General features: G+C 44.4%; 1 protein-coding gene across 5 annotated transcripts in view; it reads left to right on the top strand.

The window, feature by feature from the left end:
* The window catches only part of nrp2a (neuropilin 2a), a 69,526-nt gene that overhangs the window by 26,954 nt on the left and 15,365 nt on the right, over nucleotides 1-27,207 (top strand). For all 5 annotated transcript variants that reach the window (XM_086148147.1, XM_086148143.1, XM_086148144.1 and 2 more), the window contains exons 5-13: nucleotides 841-996; nucleotides 1,465-1,634; nucleotides 2,998-3,153; nucleotides 14,476-14,620; nucleotides 17,183-17,358; nucleotides 18,854-19,033; nucleotides 19,123-19,267; nucleotides 26,867-26,947; nucleotides 27,094-27,198. In XM_086148147.1, the coding sequence (XP_086004273.1) occupies nucleotides 841-996; nucleotides 1,465-1,634; nucleotides 2,998-3,153; nucleotides 14,476-14,620; nucleotides 17,183-17,358; nucleotides 18,854-19,033; nucleotides 19,123-19,267; nucleotides 26,867-26,947; nucleotides 27,094-27,198 (1,314 nt within the window). The remainder of the gene's footprint in view (nucleotides 1-840; nucleotides 997-1,464; nucleotides 1,635-2,997; nucleotides 3,154-14,475; nucleotides 14,621-17,182; nucleotides 17,359-18,853; nucleotides 19,034-19,122; nucleotides 19,268-26,866; nucleotides 26,948-27,093; nucleotides 27,199-27,207) is intronic.

A 27,207-nucleotide genomic window follows, 5' to 3' on the forward strand; every position in this document is an offset into this window, starting at 1 on the left:
TGATCGCTATCTGTCCGCATCCAATAGGAGGGGTAGAGTTTTACCAACCTGGCCTATCAGTCGATCAGAAGCGGTAAAAAAAGCATTTGAGGATGTTATGGGGGGGGGGGGGGTCTTTGATAACGACCGCCAATGGGGTGATGTTATTTTCTACGCCGCCAATGAAAACCCTCTCTGGCTATACGAGCGATGTCTTTTCCGCCACTCACAGCCTCTTGCCCTTTTCCGGTTTGTCCCTTTTATCCGCGAAGCGGAGAACTGATGATGTGCTCTAATTATTCCATTTTCAGTTGTGGGGGGCGGGGGGGGGGAGCGGGGGTGATCCGTGTGGATTTAAATTTCCAATTATAGCCTCGAATTTTTTGGGGGGCTTTGATAGCTGAAATGTATACTATTCAAAGTTGAGAATTAGGAGGAAATTAAAGTGTAACCCAGTTCAAGTGAGAAGATTCCTCGGGCATGAAAGCGGGATAAGGGAAGACGGAAGGGTGAAGAATTTAGTGTCTAGCGAGGGAGCCCCTCTTGAGACTATTGTAATCCTCACTGATGTGTGTGTGTGTGTGTGTGTGAGGATGATCCCAGTCCAGCTTGTATTAAGACAGGGATTCTAACCCCCTCCCTGTGAGCTCTGGCTGAAACACACATGGCAGATGGAGAGATGGACAGGGTAGAGGTGGAGGCACGCTGTGACTCATTAGCCAACCATTTTTTTTTTTTTTCCACTGATTATTTATTTAATTCTAAGAGCAGACATCTCTTACGTAACTGCCCAAACAGGTAAAGCAACAGCTACTAACCAAACACCCATATTAAATCCCTAATGTATTTTGTTTGCTACAGTGGCTCCTCTGATTGGCCGGTACTGCGGCACAAAGATCCCTCCTGAGATCCAGTCATCCTCCGGCCTTCTTTCACTGTCTTTCCACACCGATATGGCCGTGGCCAAAGATGGGTTTTCCGCCCGATACAACATGACACAAAAGAAAGTCAGCGACTGTGAGTTGCAAGATATACTTTTACTGTGTCTTCGTATCTTATACCCTTTTTTCTGTTTCCCACGTATGACAGTTTTGTCCGTTTCACTTCTCCACCAAGAAACTGTCTCTCTCTCTCTCTCTCTCTGTCTTCATTTCAAATGTCCTCGTACCCTCTCCATTCTTTCAACACTGCTACTGTAATGACGTTTTAATCTCAAAACTCCCTCTCGGTCCATTTCATTTCCTCCCTATAAAGCGCGGGTTACTCAGAGAAAGAGCCATTTTATTATCCAGTAGAATAGAAATTACTTCCGCCTAAAGTTACCACTGCTCCCCTGCTCTCTCTACCTCTGACCTTTCCCCATTCGGATTTAACTCTGCATCTCTGTCTTCTAGTTCCTTCCTCCTTGTTTTCTTGAGCTTTCCATTCTCTCATTAATCCTCTTCCATGCATCGCCATACTCTCTCTCTCTCTCTGTCTTACCAGCTTTCCACTGCAGCATGGCGCTGGGCATGGAGTCGGGGAAGATAAGCGACGATCAAATCACAGCCTCCACGACCTTCTATGACAATCGCTGGTTGCCGCGCCAGGCTCGACTAAATAACCATGACAACGCCTGGACACCTTCTGAGGACAGCAACAAGGAGTACATTCAGGTCAGGGGCGGAGCGTTACTGTACGAAACCCAGCTCACCTGACAAAGCGCAAAAAACAGTTCTTCCTGACCTCAGTCCGACCTTCAGCCCGTACAGATTTCCCAAAGGAAAAACCGCAATTTGGTTTTCCCCTTACCAATTGCCGCACACTGACTTGAGTCTAATCAGCATCCTCAAGGCAAACATTTATTTGGATAGAAGTCTTATTCATGCAGCATCTATCTTGCTCATTGCCTCCATCACAGCTGATAAATATGCTCTGTTCTACAGATGCAAAACAACACAGAGTGTGAGCTAATACATCCAATTTGGAGTTTGTAATTGGTTTCTAACTGCATTGCTGCTATGAAAATTATACTCTTTGTCCTTTTTTTTTTTTGAAAGGGATACAAGGAAGTCACCGATAACTCATGTCTGCGCTTCTAGACATCAACAAATGCATGTTTGGTTCCATCTTTATAGGTTATTGACTCGTTGTCAGTCCCCCCTCTTACTGTGGTGCAGTAGATATATTTGTTTTTTTCGACCGGAAAACTGCAGTCTCACATCACAAGGCTGAACCAGAGGCATTTTTCTCACTACATGGCAACAGGCAATTGGAAGTATTGAAATAATTGAAAGTTAATGTAAAAATTCAATTTAATATCCTGATATTAAATTCAGAATGAATAAGCAAAAAAAATTGGCCCAAAAAAGAGGTAAAAATGTGTATCAGCCTTACTATCTACTAGAAATAAATTAAATTAGTTTAATTTTTACAATGTTGAGATTTTTTTATTTTAGCCGCAATATCTTGCATAGAGTGAAGACGTCCACCAGAACACACGCGCTAAAAGGAAATGGGGGAACTGTGAACTGATGATAAGGAAGTGCTTCTGTGCACTCAATCTTTTCCTGTCTCAAACACACATGGTTTCACACATAGGCATTCACACATTCACACATACACACACACACACACACACACTCACACACACACACATGCACGCTTAGAGGAAAGTCTTGATTGATGAAGGTGCTTTTCAGGAATGCATCTGAAACACCGTGCCATTGATCTTTGCCTGCAGCCTTCTTAGCTTTACACACACACACACACACACACACACACACACACACACACACACACACACACACACAAACAAGGCCTCCTCAGGAGTGGGCTACAGTAGGTGCCCATCCCTGACTGTCTGCTTGACAGATAGACACAGTGGCTGGCCCTTCTGCGGTGTAAATCCTGACAGACCGGAATCTACAGTCCCTCTGTTTCCATCTGTTCTCTCCTGCGCTTTCCCATTAAGGGGACACACTTTCAATCGTTGAACAAAATTTACGATTTGCTCCATTTTTTTTTCCCCCCCACAAGGTTGACCTCCAGTTTCTGAAGGTTTTGACGGGCATCGCAACACAGGGGGCCATTTCCAAAGAGACGCAGAAGTCCTACTATGTTTCCACATTCAAACTGGAGGTCAGCACCAACGGAGAGGACTGGATGGTCTATCGCCACGGAAAGAACCACAAGGTAGATTCTATGAGGAAATCCTCAATATTCAGATGAAGAAAAATTTAGAAACTGCTAGTTACAAGACATCTATCAAATCATCAGATTATGCATTCTAATAACAACAGGAGCCCATGAATAGATTCTACTACCGGAGAAGATTTTACCTCGTGGCCTGTTTTCGAGCGGGAGTCATGACCCCAGTCATGAGGGAGGAAAAGAGGTGATGGGAGGGAGAGATAGCGATGGGGAGTGGAGGGGAAGCTGACAAACGAGAACAATGGAGTCGTCTATGTGGCCGTTTTAAGGCTAGATATTTATCAGCTTTCTCCTATTGACGCTCACAAGCGCAGTGAGAAAGTAGGTGCATAAGGGCGACCTTGTTTACAGACTATGGGTGTCTTTTGCATTGGCTGACCCCAATGTTTGGGATAGTAAAATCTAAAAATGGGCTTCTGCATGACTGTGCATACAGTACAGGGCTTGTTGTTATTGCCATGGTACAGTAAGTCCGTCTCCAGGGTAACTCAAACCCCCATCCCTTATATTTGGGTTAAGGTCACTGTATTCCAAGCAGAAAAATGGAGTGGCAAGGGTTAAGGCGGTGGGTGTGGGGATGGGTGTTGGTGGGAACGGTGTTAATCCAACACACTTGCACACATGGACTGAGGGGGGTGGAGGAAGCCCCCATCTGCACCCGCCAGTGATTGGTTTGGGTGAGACCGACGGGGGGTATTTGATGCGGAGATTATTGAGCGAAACATGGATTTGACTTTTAAAAAGATCAGCATCTGTGCAGTTTATTTGAACCCCCCTCATCCTCCCCACTGCATCCACACACTCCCAATGACCGCTGGTCGATCTCTTTTCGGTAGAACAGTGTGCCCTTACGCGCATGTCGGCTCATCTGTCCGTGCCGAAAGGGCGTTGCCCAGAAACTTCCAACTCAGACGGAACTCGGACGGATGCGCGACAGTCACCACGCGTGGTTTGCCATTTAATTCTTCATACAGTTTGTAGATCATACAACTTGATGAAAGATTAACAAGAAGTCAATATGAATATCTATGTATGGCTTCAAGTGTTGGGAGAGGCGGCTCCCAGCCGGGTGAGGAAGGAGACAAGTTATTAAGACAACCACCAGACCTTGAAACTATTTGGCATATTTCCCACACAATTATTTAGTGGAAGATACACCAACAGGTGTGAAATGAACAGTTGATCAGACATGGATTAAGAATGCATGAAGCCCCCCCCGGAACAAAATCACAGGTGCCGGATTTAAGATTGGAAATGAAAAAACTGACAGTTCAGTGCTAAAATGAAAATGGAGAGACTTTCAAAATGATTTAGATGTTGCCAAAACATTCAAAATGACCCCCCAAAAAACAAATCAGGTTCCATTATATACCTTGTAAAAAAAAAAAAGAAATTTCAAAAAGGGAAAGCACCATGAAATAAGATAAATTGTGTTGAATTTCAACAAAATTATACAAGTTTAGGGAGATTTTTTATTTTCTATGCAGACACAAGTCAAAAATGTTAAAAAAAAAATTGATAAACCATTAAGCCACAAAAATACACATAAACAAATACACATATAGATGTGTATATATGTATGTATAGAAATTTGAATATATGTATCCATCTTCTGCCACTTATCATGATACATATGTAGAATTTATTATAAAATACAGACATTTTCGCCTTATTAAAAGGTTTCAGAATTTTTTTCTTTGAAAAAAATCTTAACATTATTACGGCGAAACGTGAATCAATTAAACTTTATTATCAATATAAAGAAACATTAAGGGACGCATCATTTTCCTTTCAAGCATAAGGAATCCAATGCAGTTTTTGCGAATTGAACTACATTTTCTCACGAGCCGAGATTTCAGCATGGCTTGACTTTGCAAAGACTTCTCTACATTTTCCACTTTTCGCATCCGCCAGGTTCTCCTCGGGTCCCCGTGGGCCGCAGTTGAATCTTCCGTGACTGCTAATCCACTGCTCTTGTCGTACAAACTCCCAGTTAGCCCATCCTAAGCCCCCCAAAGAGCCCTTAAGTGGTTGAAGCTCAATTCTCGTCAGGGAGTCTTGTAATAACTCGGATTTGGCTCTTCTAATTGTCATTTAACAGCGAGCCTGAAGCCAGAGACGCGTCGGAAGTATGCGTTTCAATCTACATACGTGTGTGTTTTGGCAAGGATGGGCAATTAGTGTTTGTACATTAGATATGAATCATTCATGTATAAAGGCATTAGCTCAGCAGTCTTACCTCACTATGTTTGTTATTGGAGAGATTTTAAGTCGGTATTTATTGAGGAGATTTGGGCTCTGCTGTGTTAACGGCAGGAAGATAATGCCAGTAAAGATGATTTAGTCGAAAGTGGGGCGAATGTAGCGCCGGAGTGAAAAGACATTTGCTGTCTGACAAAAAAAATTCTTAACACTGCAGATTGCAATCACTCTGGTTGCAGCAACAAACAGGCTGTGTCCGTGTGTGAATGTATGTGTGTGTGTGTGTGTTTGTGTGTGTGTTTTGGCTTGACTTTCTGCATGCCAACACATTTTTTATTTGACACCCATGTGACTTGTTAATTTTAAATCACACTGTTCACATATGCACCTCGTTACTTGAAGAGACGCCAGCATACTGTGTAGTTCTGTCTAATACACACACACACACACACACACACACACACACACACACTTACAGAATTTGGATAAAAAAACCTTATTACAAAAGTCAATGAACATTAAAGAGGTGCTATCATTGGTCTTTGAGTAAGATCAAATCAGCACACATTGTGTCACTGTTCCACACATACAGACACACTCACGCATGCGTGCACACGCACAAGATAAAGTGCCCACACAGCATTTCACCCTCCTTTTATCGCACTGTCTCTCTCTCGCACAGGCACACACTGGTCGTTCACACGGTCAGTCCTCAAGGTGATGCATAATACAAACATAATAGTACATTCACATACATGTTTAAAGAGTCGGAGAAACGCACACGCACACGATGGTCAGAGTGACAAGGAATGAAGCATAACTATGACAAAAGGCAGTGTGAGACAATTTCTAAGGATCATTGCCTCGACCCACACATACTGTACATGCGCACGTACACAGACAACTAGACCTCTGTGAGCGCCAGCAGTGGAGAGCGGCCAGCTGGAACCACTTCCCACTGTCAACATCTTCATCCCGGGGAACGAAGAGGAGTGAACAAAGACGGGGAACAATAACGGGAAAGACGGCGAGAGAGGGAACGGTGGAATAAGGATCGTAATGGATGGAGAAAGACTGAGATCGAAAAAACAGCAGCATGGAGGAAAAGGAAAGATATCCATGAAATGAATGATGTCTTCGGAGAAGTCCACCTCCGTCCCTCCACAGCTGGACTTTGAGGAGGCAGGGTTAGAGCCCCCACGCCGGTGCTCCATGGCTGCGAAATATGTCCCTGGGGGACGATGGAGGGTCTAGATCTAACATGATACTGCAACTCGAGGGTCTCCTAATGGGCAATGGAAGTACCCACTATAGACAAGAAGATGCCTTCGAGTGTATAAATCCAATAAGACGCGATGAAGCGCCCTATAGGTTGGCGGGGTTTCTTAAACTTTCAGGGTTCTAGAGCCTTATTTAAAGGTAAAAGATAATCCCTGGCATCTCTTTCCTGTTTTGCATTGAATTCCTGCCAATTTTTGCTCAATACTGGTGTGTATGTGATTTCTTGCTCATCACACAAAGTGATTAATGGCATTCCTGCTCATTTCTTTGATATGGAATTCCCTCTAAATATTGGGTAATTTTTCACAGATTATTTTATTCATGCCTTGAAAATTATATATTTTGTGGATTTGTTTGAGGGGTGATTTTGATCATTGAGATGTATTTAATGCCACATGTTATCAGGGTTCCAGATACTCCCTGCTATACACATACATGCCTATAGTGACCTCAATATTTGCCGAGGTCATCAATATTTCAATACCCATGGTACCCCATCAATGTCCACACCCACGCTGTTGCATATTGCTCTGTCTATGTGTATGCGGGGTTTTAGACTACAAGCAGCGCTTCGTTATATTTTCATGACTCTACACCCGGAGACACAACATGACAACATTATTTATTCAGTTCACCTCGCCTGCATGTGACTTGCAGGGTGGAGCCACCACAGTCACATAGACTACACATTAAAAATGAATGGCGGTTGTTGGGCAGACTAGAGGAAGGGCAGGTTTGCCCTCTCTGTCTTTCTTTTCTTCGCACACACTGGGAGTACAGTCGTGGAAATCGATCAATTGATTTTTTTTTTTTTTCGAGAGAAAAAAGTCCTTTTGAAAAGTCTTCCATGTGATTTTAAGTTTTACAAAGAAGGACTAAATGTAGGTACCATTTAGAAAGTTCATCTAACAACCCCTTAGTCTGGTTGAACTACAGCATGTGGTCCAAATGTTGGGTTTCTACCTTTTTTTTTTTTTTTTTTAAAAAGCTGTTCTTTTCACTTCCAGTCAATCTTATCGTGAAGTTTGTCAATTATCAACTATCACCCTTCAAGGGCCGGTGACCTTTTTGACCTCTGATATACTGGGTCAGGAACACTGACAAAAGAAGGGAGACGCGTGTAATGTTTCTCGGTTCGAGAAATGTACCCTGTGTACAAGAACGATCAGTGGGACGTTAGAACGGGTGTTTGCTTTAATGGCAGAGCATATTCCAGAGTGAGAATAAGAAGAAGTGGAGTATCGGTTGGATGATACCGCTTATATAGTGTACGTATCGTCGACATTAAAGCATCAACATCATGGGATCAACATTAAGGCATCAACATTAAGGCAGCAACATATTCCCATGGAATATTACATCCCCCTTCTTTTAGAGGAAACACCAAGTCTGTATGGTAAAGCTGACTATGGAACCAAATAGTAGTAATAGTAATGGTAAAAGTGGACTGAATGCAACATTAAACAATTTTACAAATGGACTGAAAACATAGGGTAAGCATAGACAAGGTTATAGATCTAAATGACTCTAGGTTTGACCTCATGGCCAGAACGAGTGCGATAGTTGAGAGCAGGTGGTGACTTTGAATTATGGTTAGTCCCTTCCGGTGCATGCTGAGCTTCAGAGTGGTCACCAGTGGAAACGGTTTCCTTAGAGTCCATCAAGTGGCGACGATTTCTCCTGTGTTGAACTCCGTCTGGTGTTTGGATGTTGTATGATCTGGCACTGTCTGCTGTACTAACAACAACAGCTGGTTTCCAACGTCCATTGTCCCGAAAGCGAATCATTTGTCCTGGATGAAGGAGCTAAGAGTGGCTTTGAGGCTCTATAATGATATTTCTTTTGGTAGCTTTTGCGAGAGGCTCTGATGCTATGAGTAGCTTTGTGGCTTACCGCTTTTGGTTTTAGCTGGTGAGAGGTGCATGGCAGAATTGAGTTCAGGCGTCGGCTCATCAGCAGCTGGGCTGGTGATTTGAAATTGTCAATGGGTGTATTGCGGTACTCAAGTAGACTCAAATAGGGATCCTTGCGATCAACTTTGGCCTTTTCCATAAGCGTCTTGGCGATGTGGACAGCTTTCTCTTCAAGACCATTGCTCTGAGGGTAGTGTGGACTTGAGGTTACGTGTTTGAACTCCCACATATTTGCAAATGCCTCAAACTCCCTGCTTGCGTATTGTGGGCCGTTGTCTGAGATCACAAGTTCAGGAATACCATGCCTTGCGAAGGATGCTTTGAGTTTGTGTATGACTGTTGTCGAAGTGGTGTTGTGCAGTTTGTCCAACTCAAAATATCTGCTGTTGTAGTCGACGGTAACAATGTAGTTGTCGTTGTTCCAGGTGAAAAGATCGGTAGCAACTGCTTGCCATGGCCTGTTGGGGATCTTGTGGCTGATCATGGGCTCCTTGGTGTTTGCTGGTCTGTGCTCCAAACACACTGGGCATTTCGCAACCATGTCTTCTATTTGTATATTCATCCCTGGCCAGAACACTATGTCACGAGCTCTTTGCTTGCACTTTTCTGTTCCCATATGGTCTATATGAATTTTGGATAGCATTTCCGGGCGGAGTGACTCTGGCACTATTATCTTCTCCCCTTTAAAAAGGATGTTGTTTATGTGAGACAGTTCGTCACGATAGTTCCAGTATTCTGCAATGCGCTGAGGGCATTGTTTCTTCTCCTCAGGCCATCCATCTTGAATTGTCCTTTTCAGAAGTGTCAGTTGAGGGTCCCTTTCTGTTTCTTCTTGTATCAGTTTCAGTTTTGTGTCACTGACGGGTAGGCTTTGGTACACTGTATGCACATGCAAATCCATACCTTCCTTGAGGCTGTCATCAGGGTCAGGGAGTGATTTCCTTGAGAGAGCATCTGCGAGAGGGATGTCTCTGCCTGGTGTGTGAATTATGCTGAAATCGTATCTCTGCAACTGGAGAATCATTCGTTGCGACCTTGGAGGAGCTGCAGTGAGAGGCTTGCGAAGAATGGATTCTAGTGGCTTGTGGTCGCTTTCCACGATGACCTGACGCCCATACACATACTGGTGAAAACGCTTGCATCCGAACAAGATGGCATATAGCTCTTTCTTGATCTGTGCGTAGTTCACTTCACTGTCTGTGAGAGATCTGGATGCGTAGCCGATGGGCTTACCTTCTTGTAGCAGAGTTGCTCCTAGACCATACTTTGATGCGTCGACCTGTAGCCCCAGTTCTTTCTTGGGGTCATAGAAAGCAAGAACGGGGCCTGGCTCGCGCGTTATAAGGTCTTTCATTTGTCTAAATGCTTCATCATGCTGTGTATCCCAAACAAACTCACTGGACTCTTTTAACAGATGTCGCAGAGGTGCATTAATGTCAGATAGCATGGGGGCAAATTTCGACAGGTAGTTGACCATGCCAAGAATGGTTTCGAGTTCACCTTTGTCCTTGGGTGGCTCCATGTCTCTGACAGCTGCGATCTTTGCTGGATTCGGCTTAATTCCATCTTTCGTTATCAGGTGTCCAAAATAGCTGATTTCAGTGGCACCGATTTTACACTTTTCAGGGTTGAGCTTGACTCCCTGCTCTCTGGAGCGCTGCAACATCACACGAAGGTTTTTGTCATGTTCCTCTTTGCTTTTTCCGTAAATAAGGTCGTCATCAACTATGGCTGTTACACCCTCTAAACCTTCATAGGTCTCATCCACTTTGCGCTGAAACTCATCTTGTGATGACTTGAGTCCAAAGGGTAGGCGAAGAAATCTGTATCTGCCAAATGCAGTGTTAAAAGTTGTCAACTTTGAGGACTCTTCTGTTAGCTTTATCGCCCAATACCCAGATCTAGCATCCATTACGCTGAAATAGCAAGCTCCTGCTAGTTTGGATGTAACATCTTCAAGTGTGGGCAGTGGATAATGGGGGCGTTTGATCACTTTGTTGAGGTCTCTTGGATCTACGCAAACCCTGAGTTTACCTGTCCATGGCTTTTCAGTAGCGACCATTGAGTTTACCCATTCGGTTGGTTCTGTGACTTCGATGATGATTTCATGCCTTTCCATGTTCATGAGTTCATTTTTGAGGCGTTCGCGTGGAGCAACAGGAACACGCCTTGGTGGGTGAACCACAGGTATTGCTTTAGGGTCTACGTGGATGGTGCACTCACCAGGAAAAAGACCTATTCCTGTGAAAACGTCAGAAAACTCATCCATGACTGATATGCTTGGCGAATCTGAAACAGATAGGATCAGTTTAATGAGCTTGAAATCAAGACGTGCTTTGAGCCCCAGCACCAGTGGTGCTGCTGTGTCAACGGCATGAATTTTCAGTGGCAGTTTAGTGTCTTTGTACTGGCATTCGACATCGACTTTGCCTTTCACAGCTAACTGTTCACCTCCATATCCATAGAGAGGGCGAGACGACATTTGCAATGTGTGCTGTATTCCTAGCTTTCTGAAAGTGCTCGTAGGAATTACGTTAGCTGAGGCACCAGTGTCTAACTTGAATTTGACTTTGCTATTGTTTGGACCAACAAGGATGTCTGCAAAGACTTGTTCCATGTCATCTTTCTGTGTCACCGCATCAATGAACAAGTTCTCATCTTCTGAGCTTTTGTCTGGCTGTGTTTCATCTACTTTGTGCACTGCCTTTATCTGCTTTGAACGACACACTTTTGCAAAATGGTTCCATTTGCTGCACAACTTGCATTGTTTGCCTTTTGCTGGACATACATCTCGTGCTGAGTGTGCTTGATTGCCGCAGTATCAACATGAGTTGTGGAACTTCTTATCTCCGTCCGACTTGTAGCCAACCGCGCCGCCTTGACGTCGTGAGGTGGGCTGTTTCCATGGCGCTGCTTTTTGCGGTTGCCGGTTGACTGTATGCACGGCTTGCTCACTGTTTCCGCCTGCAAACATCTTCAGTTGGTTCTGCACTAGTTCGTGAGAACGCGCTATGTCTATTGCTTTGTCTAATGTCAAATCAGATCCGACACGGAGTAGTTTTTCTCTTACTCTGGGCGAGTGGATGCCGAAAACAACACGATCTCTTATCGCTTCATCGCGGTTTGCAAAATTACAATCTTGCGCTAGCAGTTTAAGGTGCGTAACAAACTGTTCAAACTGTTCACTCTGTCCCTGAATTCTTTCGTTGAATTTGTAGCGTGCAAAGATAATGTTCGTCTTTGGCATAACGTATTCTTCAAAACGGTCGTAGTAGGTGTGTAATGTCTTACGTTCACCCTCCGTTAGTGTCCATGTGTTGTAGATATCTCTGCCTTGTTCTCCGACCCAAAGAAGTAGATAGCTGCACTTTTCGTCTTCCCCTATTTTCTTTAGCGGTCCAGACAACATAATTTCGACGTGGAGCTTGAACTTACGCCATGCCTTGGGCAGGTTCGTAGCATCCCAGTCCATGCGGGGCGAAGGCAATCTGACATGTCCATTTCTCAAGACGAAATGGACATGTCAGATCCCATGGTGTCAGATCCCACTTCTGACACCATGTAATGTTTCTCGGTTCGAGAAATGTACCCTGTGTACAAGAACGATCAGTGGGACGTTAGAACGGGTGTTTGCTTTAATGGCAGAGCATATTCCAGAGTGAGAGTAAGAAGAAGTGGAGTATCGGTTGGATGATACCGCTTATATAGTACACGTATCGTCGACATTAAAGGGATCAAGGGATCAACATTAAGGCAGCAACATATTCCAATGGAATATTACAATGCGGAGTGACTTTTTGTCTCTTTTTACAGTTTAAATTTTTTCTTTCGATTCCAAAAAAACAATAGTAAGGCGATTCTTACTGCTCAAAGCAGCAAATCATCAGCCCTTCTGTGATGACACGAGTTGTCATTTTAGGGACATTTTGATTTTACACATTTTACTTCCCAACTCATGTCCTTTAACCCAAGGTTCGCCCTACTGACAATTGGTTTGCAAGGAGCTTCCAAAGCTGCAAAATTCATTTTCAAATTGAGGAAAGTCAATTTTACATGAAACGATAAATGATTGTTTCCTGTCCTAGAAATGAAGCGGGCCCGTGTTCTCTCCGACCCTCTCACCCCACCTCCTCAGCATTCCTCAGTTTATATTCCTCATTAGGTTTTATTGACTGCCCTCCCCTCAACCTTATCTTCCCCTCTTTACTTCCTTTCTCTTGCAAGTTCCTCCTCAATTCTCCCTTGTCTGTTTAACATTTTTTTTTCTAATGACCCCACAGTCATTTTCCGCCTTTCCCCTGTCTCCCCTCACCGCTGCCGCTGCCACCAAATATCTGGGAGTGGTAAAGATGAGTCAGTTGATGCTTCCACCGTACGTTGGTCTTTGTGTGCGAGTGTGTGGGTGTTTACATAACCCCCATAAGAGCCCACATCCACTGTTTGGCCTCTTAGGTAAACACAACGGCCGTCTATCCTCAATCCGGCGAAAGATACAGCCGAGATAGCCCCTCTTATCTGTTCAAACACTCCTACTGCTTTGTATTACCAATGTCAGCTCCACTTGATTAAATCAGGCCATGCCCAAAATCAAATAAAACCCCCCGGAGTCGGATTTTGAAGTCATATCATGCCTATCTCCACCCCAGTTATAAGATATCTGCAAAACCACATCGTTTCGAGAGGCGTTCACTGGCCGGGGAGTTTAACAAATGGGTCACATTTAGCGACAAGTATAATGTGTTCAAACCCGAGGAGAGGAGGAGAGCCCCCCGAATGGAAAAAGCCCGAGTTGGCTGGAAGAAGAGGGCGTCGCATCATGTCGTGAGTCTTTTTGGACACGGTGCCTTTTTAATATGTAATCCATCCCATTGAAGCAGCTGTCTCTCTGTCCTCCCATTGTCTCTCCGCTGCCGTGTTTGTCATTGTGGTTTTCCTCTGGTATTCAGCCACCCACTCGACCGCAGCCAGATAGACTGAATGACACTTGACAGTCAATCATTCACTTAAAAGACCCCTCCTCCGCTTATCAGTTAGTTGTATGTGGATATCCGTGTCGCTGCGGTTTCCTGTGTCTCCGCGTGTTCCTTTGGTTTTGTCACCGCCAACAAGAAGAAAAGACACACATGGGGAGAAGAGAGAGAGGGAGAGGAGGTGGCGAGCGATATAAATGTTTAACGGGAATTTGACTGGGAAAACCGAGATGAAAGCAGAGTCGCGAGTGGAAGTCTCTTGTAATTACAAATGGGTTCGTGGTTTGAAGGGAAAGCAAAAAGAAGGAAGAGTAATGTCTGTCAGTGATTGTCCCGATCCGATGCCCTCGAAACATCACAGGAATTTCGATCCAAAACAGGAAGTAAGTTGACCACCCCCGGAAGGGAGTGTTAACAGAGGGAGTTAATGTCGCTGCTTTAAGGCGGAACCATCGGGAATTATTTGTCTCACATCCTGCCCACCTGGACACCCCCCTCCGCCTCCTTCCCCCGGTGGACAATCATGAGGTCCCGCGTCTCCTATAGCTTCTTATGGCCCCTCGGCATGGAGGTGTGTGAGCTGTGTGTCGAATATGTGTGTGTGCAAAAGACAGACAGACAGGGAGGGGAACCCTCATCCGTCATAAGGCTTTCCCAGACTCCAAGCGAGAAACCTTTGACCCCCAAAACACGTCGACAGCTGGGCCGGTGACACTGGATCTGTGTTTGGGTTGTCTCCGGTTTGTCTCCGGCCTGCCACCGTGTGTGAGTGTAGCCAAGCGAATCTGTGTACTGCGGGTGGAAACAGTGTGTGTGTGTGTGTGTTTGAGAAAAATGGGGAGATAGATCAGAATAAGACGGTCCCAGCCCCCATAAGGGCATTTCTTTCTATCTGAAAGCAATCTTTAATATGTCCTGTTTGTCTTTCGTTCCTCTAGATTTTCCACGCCAACACAGACCCGGCCGAGGTGGTTTTGAACCGTGTCCCACAGCCGGTCTTGGCCAGGTTCGTCCGCATCCGACCGCAGACCTGGAAGAACGGCATCGCCCTCCGCTTTGAGCTGTACGGATGCCAGATCACAGGTGTGTGTCGCTTCGCCGGGTTTCATTTCTTCACCGTTCCACCGTTTCCACAAATAACACAGCAAAAGGAATAGATCACCCAGCAAGAAAATATTCAGGGGAGGAAGTTTGGAGGCTGAATAACCGGCCGGTATCTGCCCCTGCATCTGACCCGCCTAATAGGCTGCTCTTGATTTTCAAGTTCTCACAATTGGAGCTCAAACCTCGGGAAAACCAGCTGCTGTTAAACGCTGTGGCAGCTGCGTCTGGTCGGTCCGTAACCTCAGATTTCTGAAAGTTTATTTTTTCACACGCACACATTCCTCAACCGCGTTCTCCCCCAAATGGAGCCGCCTATAGGGTTTCAGCTATTTCAGACAAAGTTGTTCAATACCAATTAGCTCCCGCTGCAAAATGAATCCACTCCATTATTTGTTTTGGGACAAAAAAAATCATTAGAATGACAATAAAGGGATGTATTAGGAGCGAGTGAGGGCACTTACGATGGCATGGATACACAGGTATAAACCAAGATCCCCCAAAACAACAGCCGGCTTTATTTTTTTTTTCAAAACCAAAGACAAAAAGCCTCTTTTTCCTTTCTTCTGTCATGTCAATTTTTTTTTTTTTGCCACCAAACCCTTGCCTTGTAGAGCATGTCTGGTCCAGACACTTTTTAAAACAATTTACAGAAACCCAACATTCCCCCCCATGAGCAGACACTTGGTAACAGGTAGGAAAGCTCAATGTGGGCGTCCTTCTGCCGCAACCATTGGGATGGACAGGCAAAAATGATCTCATACTAATAATAACAGTTGCACTAACAGTTACACAATACAGTGGTCGCTTTTAACATTGATAAAACAAATAACAATGGTGGGATGGCTTCTGTAAATCAAGCCAAGCGCCCTGCAAAGTGAGAGCCGGTGGACTCAGAGACCGATATGAGGCTGTTATCATGTATCCTGGTACAAACAATAACTTATGCCTGCAATGAGACCAGATTTAACACAGTTAATATAGACAGACTGAATTCTACTACTATTTAATGCCAGCAGCGGTCACATACAGCGGCACGCACATCCATTTGTTCTCTCCCCACAGTCTTCCTGCTATCTTTTATACATTGCGAGTCTCTTGCTAATGAAAGGAAAGTTTTGCTCTGTTCCTCCTCGCAGTGCAGCCGCACCAGTGTCATTTCCCTCTTTGCTTTCTCCCCAGCCATCTCTCTGTCAGCGACACTCTCCCACATCTTCTCGGCGCTTGTACTCTATCTCTAACCCCACCCACCCACCAGCAACGCCATTTTTTTCCCCCTCTCATGGTTCGAGATCCTTTTTGATGTGTCCTCTTTGCTCTGCGAGGTTTTTCTATATCGAGAAATGAGTAAAGATCAATCATTCATGGCTCCCCTCGTTCACTGTTACATCAGGAACTGTGATTCGCCACCGTCTCAACAGCTGCTATTGAAATAACTATTAGGTTTTACAGTACAGGTACATCCACACACACACACACACACACTCATACACACACGCGGGCACTTTCTAAATATAGCCAATGACCTGAAAAGTCAGAATACTCTTTGAAATGTACATAGATACCACCCACAGGCAAACAGACACACACACACAAAAACAACTCACATCCACATTTCCTGTGCCATTTATTCATTATTTACATCTCCTGCTTTTGCAGTGACATAACAGCATGAAACTTTGATCCGCGTTCTCTTAAACCGTCAGCACAGCTAACGTCTCCCCATCCTCCAGTCCCCCCCCCCCGCTCTTTCTCTCTTCCCCTTCCGTTTCCCCGTCTTCCTCTGAGTCTCACCACCGCCACCCATCGAGCTCGCTTACCTCCTCACATCCTTCCTTCTCCCTCTGTTCGTCACTGTAGGAGGTGCATCCTGATATCCCGCCCCTCCAACGACCACCCAAATGCTTTGCCACATTTTGCTCCAAGTCTCTTCATAGTTTTTTTTTTTTTTTTTTCCCCAATATCTCCTCTCTACTTCATTGCCAACTGGCTCCACACATTATATCTTTTTATCCTCTTAATCCTCATTCTCCATCTCAAATACTCCTTCCTTGCTTTTCAGTGCTTTTTTTCAGTGATTTTTTTTTTTTTTCTTTTTTTGAATTTCTTTTTAAATGTGCTTGGAACACGCTCAACTCCTATTGATAAATCAACAAACCACGTGTACCAAATACGCTTAGATATTCGAGGGAGCTGAAGGTGTGTGTGTGTGTGTGAATGAAATGCAGTCTGACTCTTCAGCAGCATCGTTAACATCAGCTAAGAGTAATCTCATTACTTTCTGAGAATGAAGATGCGGTGGTGTTCTACACACACTCCTACTGCCACCCTCCGTCTGCCTTAGCTCAACCTCTCCTCTCGCGCCACTCTAAACTCTTAATGCTTAGTGGCCAGTGTTGCGATCCTGCAGCGAAGCTTAACAGCTCCCAGGTGGGAATATGTGTAACAGTGTAAGTCTGTGTAAGGTCACGGCTGAAACCTGTCCGTCGGCCTTCCCCGGGGCGGAGGTTAAAGTTGTCTGTTTGCTTTCCGCCCCCCCCCCAGACGCCCCGTGCTCAGACATGCAGGGCATGTTGTCCGGCCTGCTTCCGGACGCCCAAATCTCAGCCTCCTCCGGCAGGGACATGGTGTGGAACCCTGCTGCCGCGCGTCTGGTGGCCAGTCGGTCCGGCTGGTTCCCGGCAAACACGCAGCCGCTGTCAGGGGAGGAGTGGCTTCAGGTAAACAAGGAATTTAATTAAACTTACCTTTGGTTTGCATGCATATTATCTAATCAATTAAAAAAAAAACAACATAAAATTAAAATGGACGGCATGGCTCAGGGGATTAGAGAGCGATCGTCCTTTGAACTGAGCATGCCTGGTTCTATCCCCACACTCCTCCAGCTCGTCGAAGTGTTGTTGCTAAGTGGTTGCCAACTGCTCATTGTGCGTCTTTTATGGGTTAAATGCAGTGAAGTAATTTCATGCAAACGAATAATATAGTACACTAAAATAAATGTAAAAAATTTAATTTTGTCTCCCTTTGATTTGCATGCATATTCCCAGCAACTGGTTTAGGTTATACAAAAAAATATGAACAATTGGTTACTTTAAATAATGTTTCTGCAGGCCACCAAAAAGCATTAAAAGTCATTAAATAGATTTAGCAAAAATAAAGGCCTTACATGGTCTTAAAAAGCCTACAGTTCAATATCCAGAGGCATTGAAAATTTAAATACACTCGATGGTGAAAAAACTTTGTTTTAGCAATCTATTTTGATAACGCTATATGAAATTAAATAAATTTAATCGGAATTGCGTGATGAGCAGTGATGATTGACAAGTTGAACCCTTTATTTGGCTAATTGTTCGCTCCCAGTGTTCTGACGGTGCACAAAGTTACTACACCAAAGTTGGAGCAAAAAAGAAACAATACTAAGAATGATGCACTAATGATCATACACAGGTTATATCCATGTGATTCTTTAGTTCCATTGTCATTCAGAAGTTCATGTGTACGTATCTGTTACTGTGCAAAATCTTTTCCAGATGTAAATGGTTGACATTGGAATGGGCATTACATTTGTTTCAAGTGGCCTTAAAAAGGCCATTAAAATGCCTTAAATTAGATTAAATTATACAGTGTAATAATAATAAAAATTAGTTCAAATTAGTCAGCAGCAGAAATCAAAGACCCCGCCATAAAACACGTGTAATTAAAGATGTATTCTAGACAGAACTAGTGTTGTAATGAGGGCGGTGTTAAACAAAACATTTTCACACTAACTGCCATGAATCTCTGGTATCACCGATAGTTCAGACAGCGAGCGCCGTCAAGAAAAAAAACAATTTAAAAAGCTCACGCTGTATTTCAAAGTGATTTTTTTTTAGAGAATATTTTACTCAGGGGGAGAAAAGGAGCAGAGCGATTGCTCTTTCAGACACGATCTTCGCCCCTCCCAAAAATCAAAGACATCAGACAATAATGAGGGGCCACTGTTGTACGGTAGATCAGCTAGTGGCAGAACTTGTTGCTGATCCTTCCTAGATTTCCTGGAGAGCCCCAATTTACTAATCATAAATACGTGCAAATATTAAAAAAAAGAAAAAAAGGGAGAGAGACAGACCCTCTCAAGTGTCTGATTTGAATTGTCATTTCTACACTGAAGTTTACAAGTGTCTCACACAGATGCAACCAAAACAAGTGAGTTGAATATGTTTTTAAATCCCGCAGGTGGATTTAGGATTACCTAAGACTGTGCGCGGAGTCATCACCCAGGGAGCCAGAGGCGGAGATGCAGGAAGTGGAGCAACTACAGATAATCGTGCATTTGTCAGGAAGTACAAAGTAGCCCACAGCCTGAACGGGAAAGACTGGAATTTCATCATGGACTTCAAGACGAGCCTGCCCAAGGTGAGTCGAGGAGCGCCGCCAGCTGCGGGGGATGGAACAGCACCATCTCAGGAACCCCTGAAATGACATTGCTTTGTATTTTCTTTAAGATTTTCGAGGGGAACACGCACTATGACACCCCCGAGCTGCGTCGCTTTGAGGAGACGGTGGCCCAGTACATCAGACTGTATCCGGAGAGATGGTCTCCCGCAGGGATTGGGATGAGAGTGGAGATCCTGGGCTGTGACCTTCCAGGTAAGACTCTCAGTGACAGGGAGGAATTGCTAAATTTATGATAATTTGTCGCTTGTAATATTTCCGACTGAATTTATTAGCTACGTACCGCGATGAACTCTAGTGACCTGGGCCGAGCCAAATGGACCTTGAGCACAGCGGAGAGGCTCACATTAGAAATGCATTAGGCATATTTGCCTGTCACAGGTGAAGACACACCCTGATCACGCAATGGTCAATTGATCGCCAAAGGTCCCTATTTTTATTTAATGCTTTTGATATCACCGACTGAAACAACATGACACGGTCCCTCTCTGAGCTCCTGCGAGTGGTGTTATCATCGGGGAGGGAGTGGATGGGGTTAGGTTTTGTAGGAATGCATCCCTTGAGAGACTTTCCAGTGCGGTCTGTTATCCAGATGTGAAATGGCAATGGAGACGCACACACACACACACACACACACTCACACACACACAAACATATGGACTTTCACTGTTTACCACTCCCCGGGTGCCTGAACAGGATGGCTGGACTGTATAGTGCGGGGAAACAAGCTCAGTACAGACATCCGAGCATGTATAGACAGTCACACATCAAACCAACCACAGATAGACATGTATGTTGACTCTCCCTCACACACACGCCACTATTAGCACTCCGATACAAAGATGATTTAAGTGTGCTTTTTTGTGTGTGTGTGCTTATTTTAAAGTAGGGCAGATGAAGTGGAGTGCTCCCGTGTAGAAGAGTGTATAAAAGTAATTGATTTCCCTGCGTAATATGGGCGTTTAGAATTCGCGACACACACAAAGACGCTATTAGAGCGATACTTTGTCACACTCTGTCAGAAAGTTGGGACCCATTTGTGTAACATGTAAATGCTGCCCTGCCGATGATCAGATGCTTTAATTACATATAATTGGATTATAAAAAAAATCAGGAATCTTCAGAGAATTCAACAGAGAATTAACCTTGAAGTCAGAAGTGATTATTTTCCCTGATCTAAACACCTGGTGTTATTTAGCTTAGCAAATCCTAAGCCTCTTGTGGCACACAGGAAATAATGTGTTTTGTGTTTAATGTTGCTTGACAAGTGAGAAATCCAGGCAAATGCAAGAAACAATGAACACAAGATGGAAACCAATTGAGAAAAAAAGGGCAGGAAACCTCAAGGATTTCCACTTTTGATAGAACAGTGATTTTTATCAGATGAAGTGGAGCATTTGAGGAAATGCGACCCAGAGCGGGTGCAGCCGCGGGTCACAATGTTCGCAGGCCTTCCTCAGACTCAGCAGGGACACCTGACTGCGCCGCAATATGTAAATCATTAACTTCTCTTGCACTCAATTCTTGTCAAGTCGAGCCTTAGTTTTGAATCTCGCTTACAGCCTCAGATCTCACTTTGTGTTTTTTGTTTTTTTCCGAACATAGTAGCTGCTACCGCAGTGAATAATAACAAGGTCTCTCTCCCCAATACCTACACATGGTTGTAGTTCTTCCTTTTCCCTCCCCGAGGCCCAGCGCGTGGGTTTATAAATGTTTTTGTTCTTATTTTTTTTTGTTAACATTACTCCACTTCTATCCTCCGCTCCCCCCTCGCCTCTGTTGCACATCCCTTGTACATCCTTTCACTGGAGCGGCCTCCTCCCCCCCCCAAGTTTTTTCTGTTTATGCATCAAAACTGCCTCTCTCACTCCTTCACACACTTGTTCTCTGATGCCGTTGCTCTGAAATTGAAAATATGTACGCGGATCGTTTCGGTCCGAGGAGAGAAGTCACACACGCGTCGCACATATCTGTAAAGTAAACCTCCAGTGTCTCGGGTTCTTCGTAAGAAGCTGCCCCTCCCCCCCCTTACCCACCCCTTTTCTGCTCAGGATGATGACAGGTTTTAAATAGTCATAGCTGTTTGGTAATTTATTTCTGTCGCTTGGTAATGTAGGTTCTTTATGTCGCTCCTTTCATAGCATCCCATCTTTTCTAAAATACAACTTCTGACTGTGTGTGTGTGTGTGTGTGTGTGTGTGTGTGTGTGTGAGCAGAGATTTCCAGAAAGGCTTTCTACATAATTGAAGCTTTTTTCATCTTCTCTGACATATTGCTGAGTCAGATATTTAGGAGAGTGTGTGCTAACTTATATGCATAGATATATGGCTGTCTTCACAATGCGCCTGTGTGTGTGTGCGTGTGTGTGTGTGTGTGTGCGCATTTTGATCTGATATTGCAGGGCTAAGCATTTTTTTCTCCATATACATATGTTATTGTGTGTCCATGCATGAGCAGGTGCACCAAATCTGTGTTTCTATGTGCATCGCTATTATCTGCCAGCATTTCTTCCCCCGCCCCCGAGTGCAAGTTCTAAGTATTGGCGTCTCATCCCATGCATGATGATGACTTGCATCATCACCTGCAGGGGCAGACACATTATGTAAGACGACACTCTACTGCAGAAGAACTTCTTTTCTGCGTCGGGATAAGCTCGTGTGCTCGGCCCACCTGTGCAAACGCCCCACGACCAGTACACCTTGCTCTCATCAAGGACAGACGTCGGAGCAACGCGGATAGGTCATGTTGGTTGACATAAATTCTTTGACTCTTATAAACATCCGCACTCACATGAATCTCAAGAGTCGGTCCCGTCCAGATCTCCCCTGACACCCCTGTCACACCCCAGAAAGGTCAGCACATTTACACTGTGACAAGGCCTGACCTTTGAGAGCATGGAGTGCTCAGGAGCTTGAATAGAATCTTAATGGACTCGACTGTGTGGTGTCACGAGTTAATGTGTATTTAGGCGTACACTCACAGGAGCATGCCGGCACTTGGGTAATATTTGGGCTGTTTTTTTGATTATTTTTAAGCCTTATCCCGTGACTTAAGGTGGGTGACAGGAGTAAAAAGGCAAAAGCGGAAAACAAGCAGGGAGCGTGAGTACGAGAGCCAGCGGGAGGTAAGAGACGAGGGTTGCATTCGAAATTGAAGAAGGTTGGGCAAGTCGGTCGCTTTCGCTTCTCGTGCCTCACCTTCCCGGTGTGCAAACAGCGATAAGAGTCTCATTAGTAGCTAATGACTGCCATAAAGGACATGGCATTAACGCTAAGTTAATGTCAGAAGCCGTTGCCAGCTGTGGTTGAGCCTTTCATGTCTGCCATTTCTACAGCTGGGGAGCAGTCGTGCTCATTTCCACAGGAAGCCCCTTTTAGGAGATCGGTTGTGTATCACGCCGTGTTTGATACCCTTCGTGCCTTTCATAGTCTTTAAATGATGCTGATAGTAATTTGGAATGAGAAAAGTTACCAGTAGGAGGCTCTTTCAGTGTTAAATTCTCCCAGCTCGCTTGTTATTTTTGTTTTCCAAATCCAGAGCCCTGTCTTATGCGAGGCATCCAAGCGTGCCCTAAACAACAGCCCTCTTCTCAGTTTTACAGATTTTGAGCATTCTGCATCTGCGTAGAGAGAACACCGTTGTTGCATTTAAAGGCAAAATGACAAAGAAGTCCTGTTTTGTTTTTAAATTAATAACATGCAGATTTTTCATATTTAGTAAATGAAAACAGGCACTATTGGTAAGTTCTTTTTTTTGGATGTGAAATCATTTTTAATAATTGGCAGCTCAAATTCCAGGATCCCTCTATCAGTATATTCACTGTCCCTCCTCTGTACATGATCGAGCCATCTCAGTCTGGCTTCTCTGACCTTCTCTTCAAAACATCTAATAAGAGCTGTCCCTCTGATGGACTCATTCCTGATCCTATCCATCCGTCTCTCCCAAAGAGAACCTCAACATCCTCATCTCTGCGACCTCCAGCAGTTCAAACATCGCCGATCTCACTTCTGTCTTGTACACCGTTCCTTTCATTCTGGCTGATATGCTTCTATCACATAGTACTCCTGACACTTTTCTCCGCCCATTCAAAACTGCTTGAACCCATTTCTTTATCTCTTTTCCACACTCTCTGTTGCTCTGGACTGTTGACCCTAAGTACTTGAAGTCCTCCAACTTCTTGATCTCCACTCCCTGTAGCCTCACCACTTCACCCGGGTTCCTCTCATTCTCAAACCTATATTTTGTCTTGCTGCGATTACCCTCATCCCTCTCCTTTCCAGAGCATACCTCCACCTCTCAAGATTTTCCTCAATCTATTCTTTTCTGTCACTACAGATCACAATGTCATCTGCAAACATAGTGGTCCATGGAGATTCCTGTCTAACCTCCTCTGTCAGCCTGTCCATCACTACTGCAAATAAGAAGGGGCTCAGAGCTGATCCCTGATGAAGACCCACCTCCACCTTGAACTTCTCTGTTACCCCTACAGCACAACTCACCACTGTCTCACAGCTAGCATACATGTCCTGCACCAGTCTGACACACTTCAGACTTCCTCATACAATACCAGAGTTCAACTCTCGGTGCCCTGTCGTATGCAAATTCTAAATCTTCAAAAGTGCAATGCTGCTCCCTCTGGCCTTCTCTGTACTTCTCTATTAGCATTCTCAAAGCAAATACTGCATCTGTTGTACTCTTTCTATGCGTTAAGCCATACTGCTGCTCACAAATGCTGACTTCAACTCTCAGTCTAGTTTCCACTACTCTGTCCCATAACTTCATTGTATGGCTCATCAACTTTATCCCTCTATAGTTGCCGCAATTCTGCATATCCCTTTATTGTTAAAAATGGGCACCATCACACTTCGTCTCCAATCTTCAGGCATCTTCTCACTCTCTAAGATCATGTTGAATAAACGGATCAGAAGCTCTACCGCTGCCTCTCCTAGACACTTCCACACCTCCACAGGTATATCATCAGGACCAACTGCCTTTCCACTCTTCATCCTCTTCAATGCCTTCCTCACCTCACGTTTATTAATCTCTGCTACTTTGTGGTCTACAATATTCACCTCTTATACCCTTGCCTCTCTTTCATTTTTCACACTCGTCAGCTCTTTAAAGTACTCTTGCCATCTTCCCATCACTTTTCTAGTACCTGTCAATACATTTCCCTCTCTATCCTTAATCACCCGGACCTGTTGTACATCCTTTCCATCTCTATCTTTCTGTTTAACCAACCCTTATAGATCATTCTCTGCCTCCTTACTGTCCAACCGGGCATAAAAGTCATCGTACGCCCTATGTTTTGCCTTTGCTATCTTTATCTTTACATCATATTGTATCTCCCTGTACTCCTGTCTGTTCTTTTTAGTCCTCTGTGTCCCACTTCTTCTTTGCAAACTGCTTTCTCTGTAGATACTCCTGCACTTCCTCATTTCCCCACCAAGTCTCCTTATCTTCTTTCCTACTAGATGATACACCAAATACTCTCCTACCTGTCTCCCCGATCACAGTAGCTGTAGTTGTCCGGTCATCTCGAAGCTCTCCCCGACCAGCCAGAGCCTTTCTCAACTCCTCCCTGAAAACCATGCAACACTCCTCCCTTTTCAGCTTCCACCCCTTTGTCCTCTGCTCTGCCTTTGTCCTCTTGATCTTCCTTGTCACCAGAGCCATACAAACCATTATCCTATGCTGTCTGGCTACACTCTCACCTACCACTACTTTGCAGTCACTGATCTCCTTCAGATTACCTTGTCTATACAAGATGTAGTCTACCTGTGTGCTCCTCCCTCTGCTCTTATAAGTTAACCTGTGTCCCTGTCTTTTCTGGAAAAAAAAACAGTTCACTACAGCCATTTCATGTACAGTGTACTGTGTCCTTGAGTGTTGAGCAAGGCACCTTAAAATGAATTATTAGCATGATTCATTTCCCGTTTTTTTCAGGTAATTTGCTGATGTCAGTTTAATAATTGTTGGCTTGTTTTTACATGTCTAATTTGTTTCATATGCAAATATTTCTAACATTGTACTGCATGAATGTTTTTTATCTACAAATTAAAAAGGAGAGAACTTTACAAGACGATAGTATGGATTTAATATATCATCCCTCTTTCCTATTTAGAAAAATGGAACATCAGATTTAACACTTTTATCACTCTTTTGACCCCAAGTTGAGCACTTTGTTGCATGAATGTTTTCCTCACGTAACATTTGACTACTTGGTTGAAACCAAATCTCAGTGTGGCTCCCACGATGCACCCGAGTTCACCCATCTGCTCCCAATAACATGATGCTTTCGCCTTCGCATTCCAACACCAGCCTGCTCGACATGTGTCCGTACGTGTGCTCTTGCGTGATGCGCTCTAAGGAGTTGATCACTGATTTATTTATGAGAGCGTGTTCTGTTTGTGAGATACATGTGTTTAAGGTAGTTGTTATACATCCACTGTGTGCTCTTCTCCTCTTCCTCTAAGTGTGCCTGGGTCGCCAAGTGAGAAATACATTAGTGTGCTCACCTTGGTTCACAAACAGTGTGTGGTTGTGTGTGTGTGTGTGTGTGCCTGTGTGAGTGAGTGGTCCCTGAGGTTGATCATCCCCTCCAAGGTCGAGGGGAGTTTGTTAGACACAGTCATCCATCAACCCCAGCACCAGGCATTCTATATGTATGTGTGTGTGTGTGTGTGTTAGCACGTAGGACCTGTGTGATCGTGCATGTGTGCGTCTTTACATCTGAGTCAGTGTGTGTTGGAGAGATACTGACGACCCAGCACTGAGACACAACATGACAGGGCCCCCCCTCGGGTGCTGTGGGGCTATCTGTGCCTGCCTCGGCTTGTCTCCGGCGCTCCGGGCAGGATGACCAAGTGCAGACAGGAAACAGTTAGTTACGAACAGTGACTTCACTTTGTCTGTATTGATATCTGCACAACTTTTCTTTATCCGTAACATTACGATAAAGTACAACCAGAAGGGATCGCTCAAAATGTCCGTTCATGTCTTCCCACTCCCGGCAGTCTCCTTGCATGTTTTCGGATACGTTGGGGCGGAACTCATGAGAAAAACAGGGCCATTCTTTTCCCCGGGTTGCCGGGAAAGATGCAATTTTCTTTCAAAAAATGGGTCAAGAATGCTTTGTTCCTAATTTCCTCATAATGTGCTAATCATTTCTTACTGTCCTGTTGATTTTTCTCTTTTTTTTCCTGTCATTTTGGGGTCATTTCCTGCTGACTCTCAAGTGTTTTTTGGGGTGTTTTTTTTTTTTTGGGGTGGGGGGGTTATTTTCCAAGGGTTACGGGCCAGACAATTTCAGCGCTAACACCAGTTGCCAGGCAACCCCGTAAGGACTAATGGAAGTCTCTGCTCCCTCCCAGTAATATTACACCACATAACCCCCTCGTAAAATGGCCAATCCTATTTTTTCACCCATTAATTTTCTGTGGATTATAGAAACCAGATAGAATAGGTCAATTAAAATGCTTGGAGGGAGTTTTAGCCGCTGCGTCCAGCCTTTATGCCGTGATGTTCATATTTAGCTTCCAGGTACCAAAATGCATCCATCTGTCTTAAAAAAAATTGCAAAAAAAGCCATTATTATTATTATAATTTTGTCTAGGATGCGTTTCTTTCATCAGTCTACCCTCTCCCACCCTAATGCAAACCAATGGAGAAATTAAATATTTATTTTAGCAAAAGCTGGGTGATTCCCATGTCCCTCTATAGCAATCTGTGGTCTGCCAGTTGTTTCCTGTGACCCACCTGTTGACCTGAATTGCGTTGCTTTTGTTTCCATAGAAACAACAACGCTGGCAGACACTGCCACTCCAACCATACCCTCCACCACTGAGACCACCACCCTTCCTGTCAGCTCTACAGGTAAAAAAAAAAACAAAAAAAAACACGGAAATTAGGAATGTTTTAGCACAGAAGTCTTATTTTTGACGCTAATGAAATTCCTGCATGACAATTTGTATCTAAGAAGGACGTTTTTTTGTTTATTTATCCCTTCTCCACTTCCTCAGTTGCCCCCTCTGCTCCGCTAGACAGCTTGTGCGACTTTGACCATGGCTTTTGCGGATGGACGCACGACCCCAACGCTCCCCTCCACTGGTCTCTGCACAGCCATGGTGAGTCTT

Source organism: Fistularia commersonii, chromosome 6, assembly GCF_037954325.1.
Source record: "Fistularia commersonii isolate RoL2024-O1a breed Wild chromosome 6, RoL_Fcom_v1.0, whole genome shotgun sequence".
Classification (NCBI taxonomy): Eukaryota; Metazoa; Chordata; class Actinopteri; order Syngnathiformes; family Fistulariidae; genus Fistularia; species Fistularia commersonii.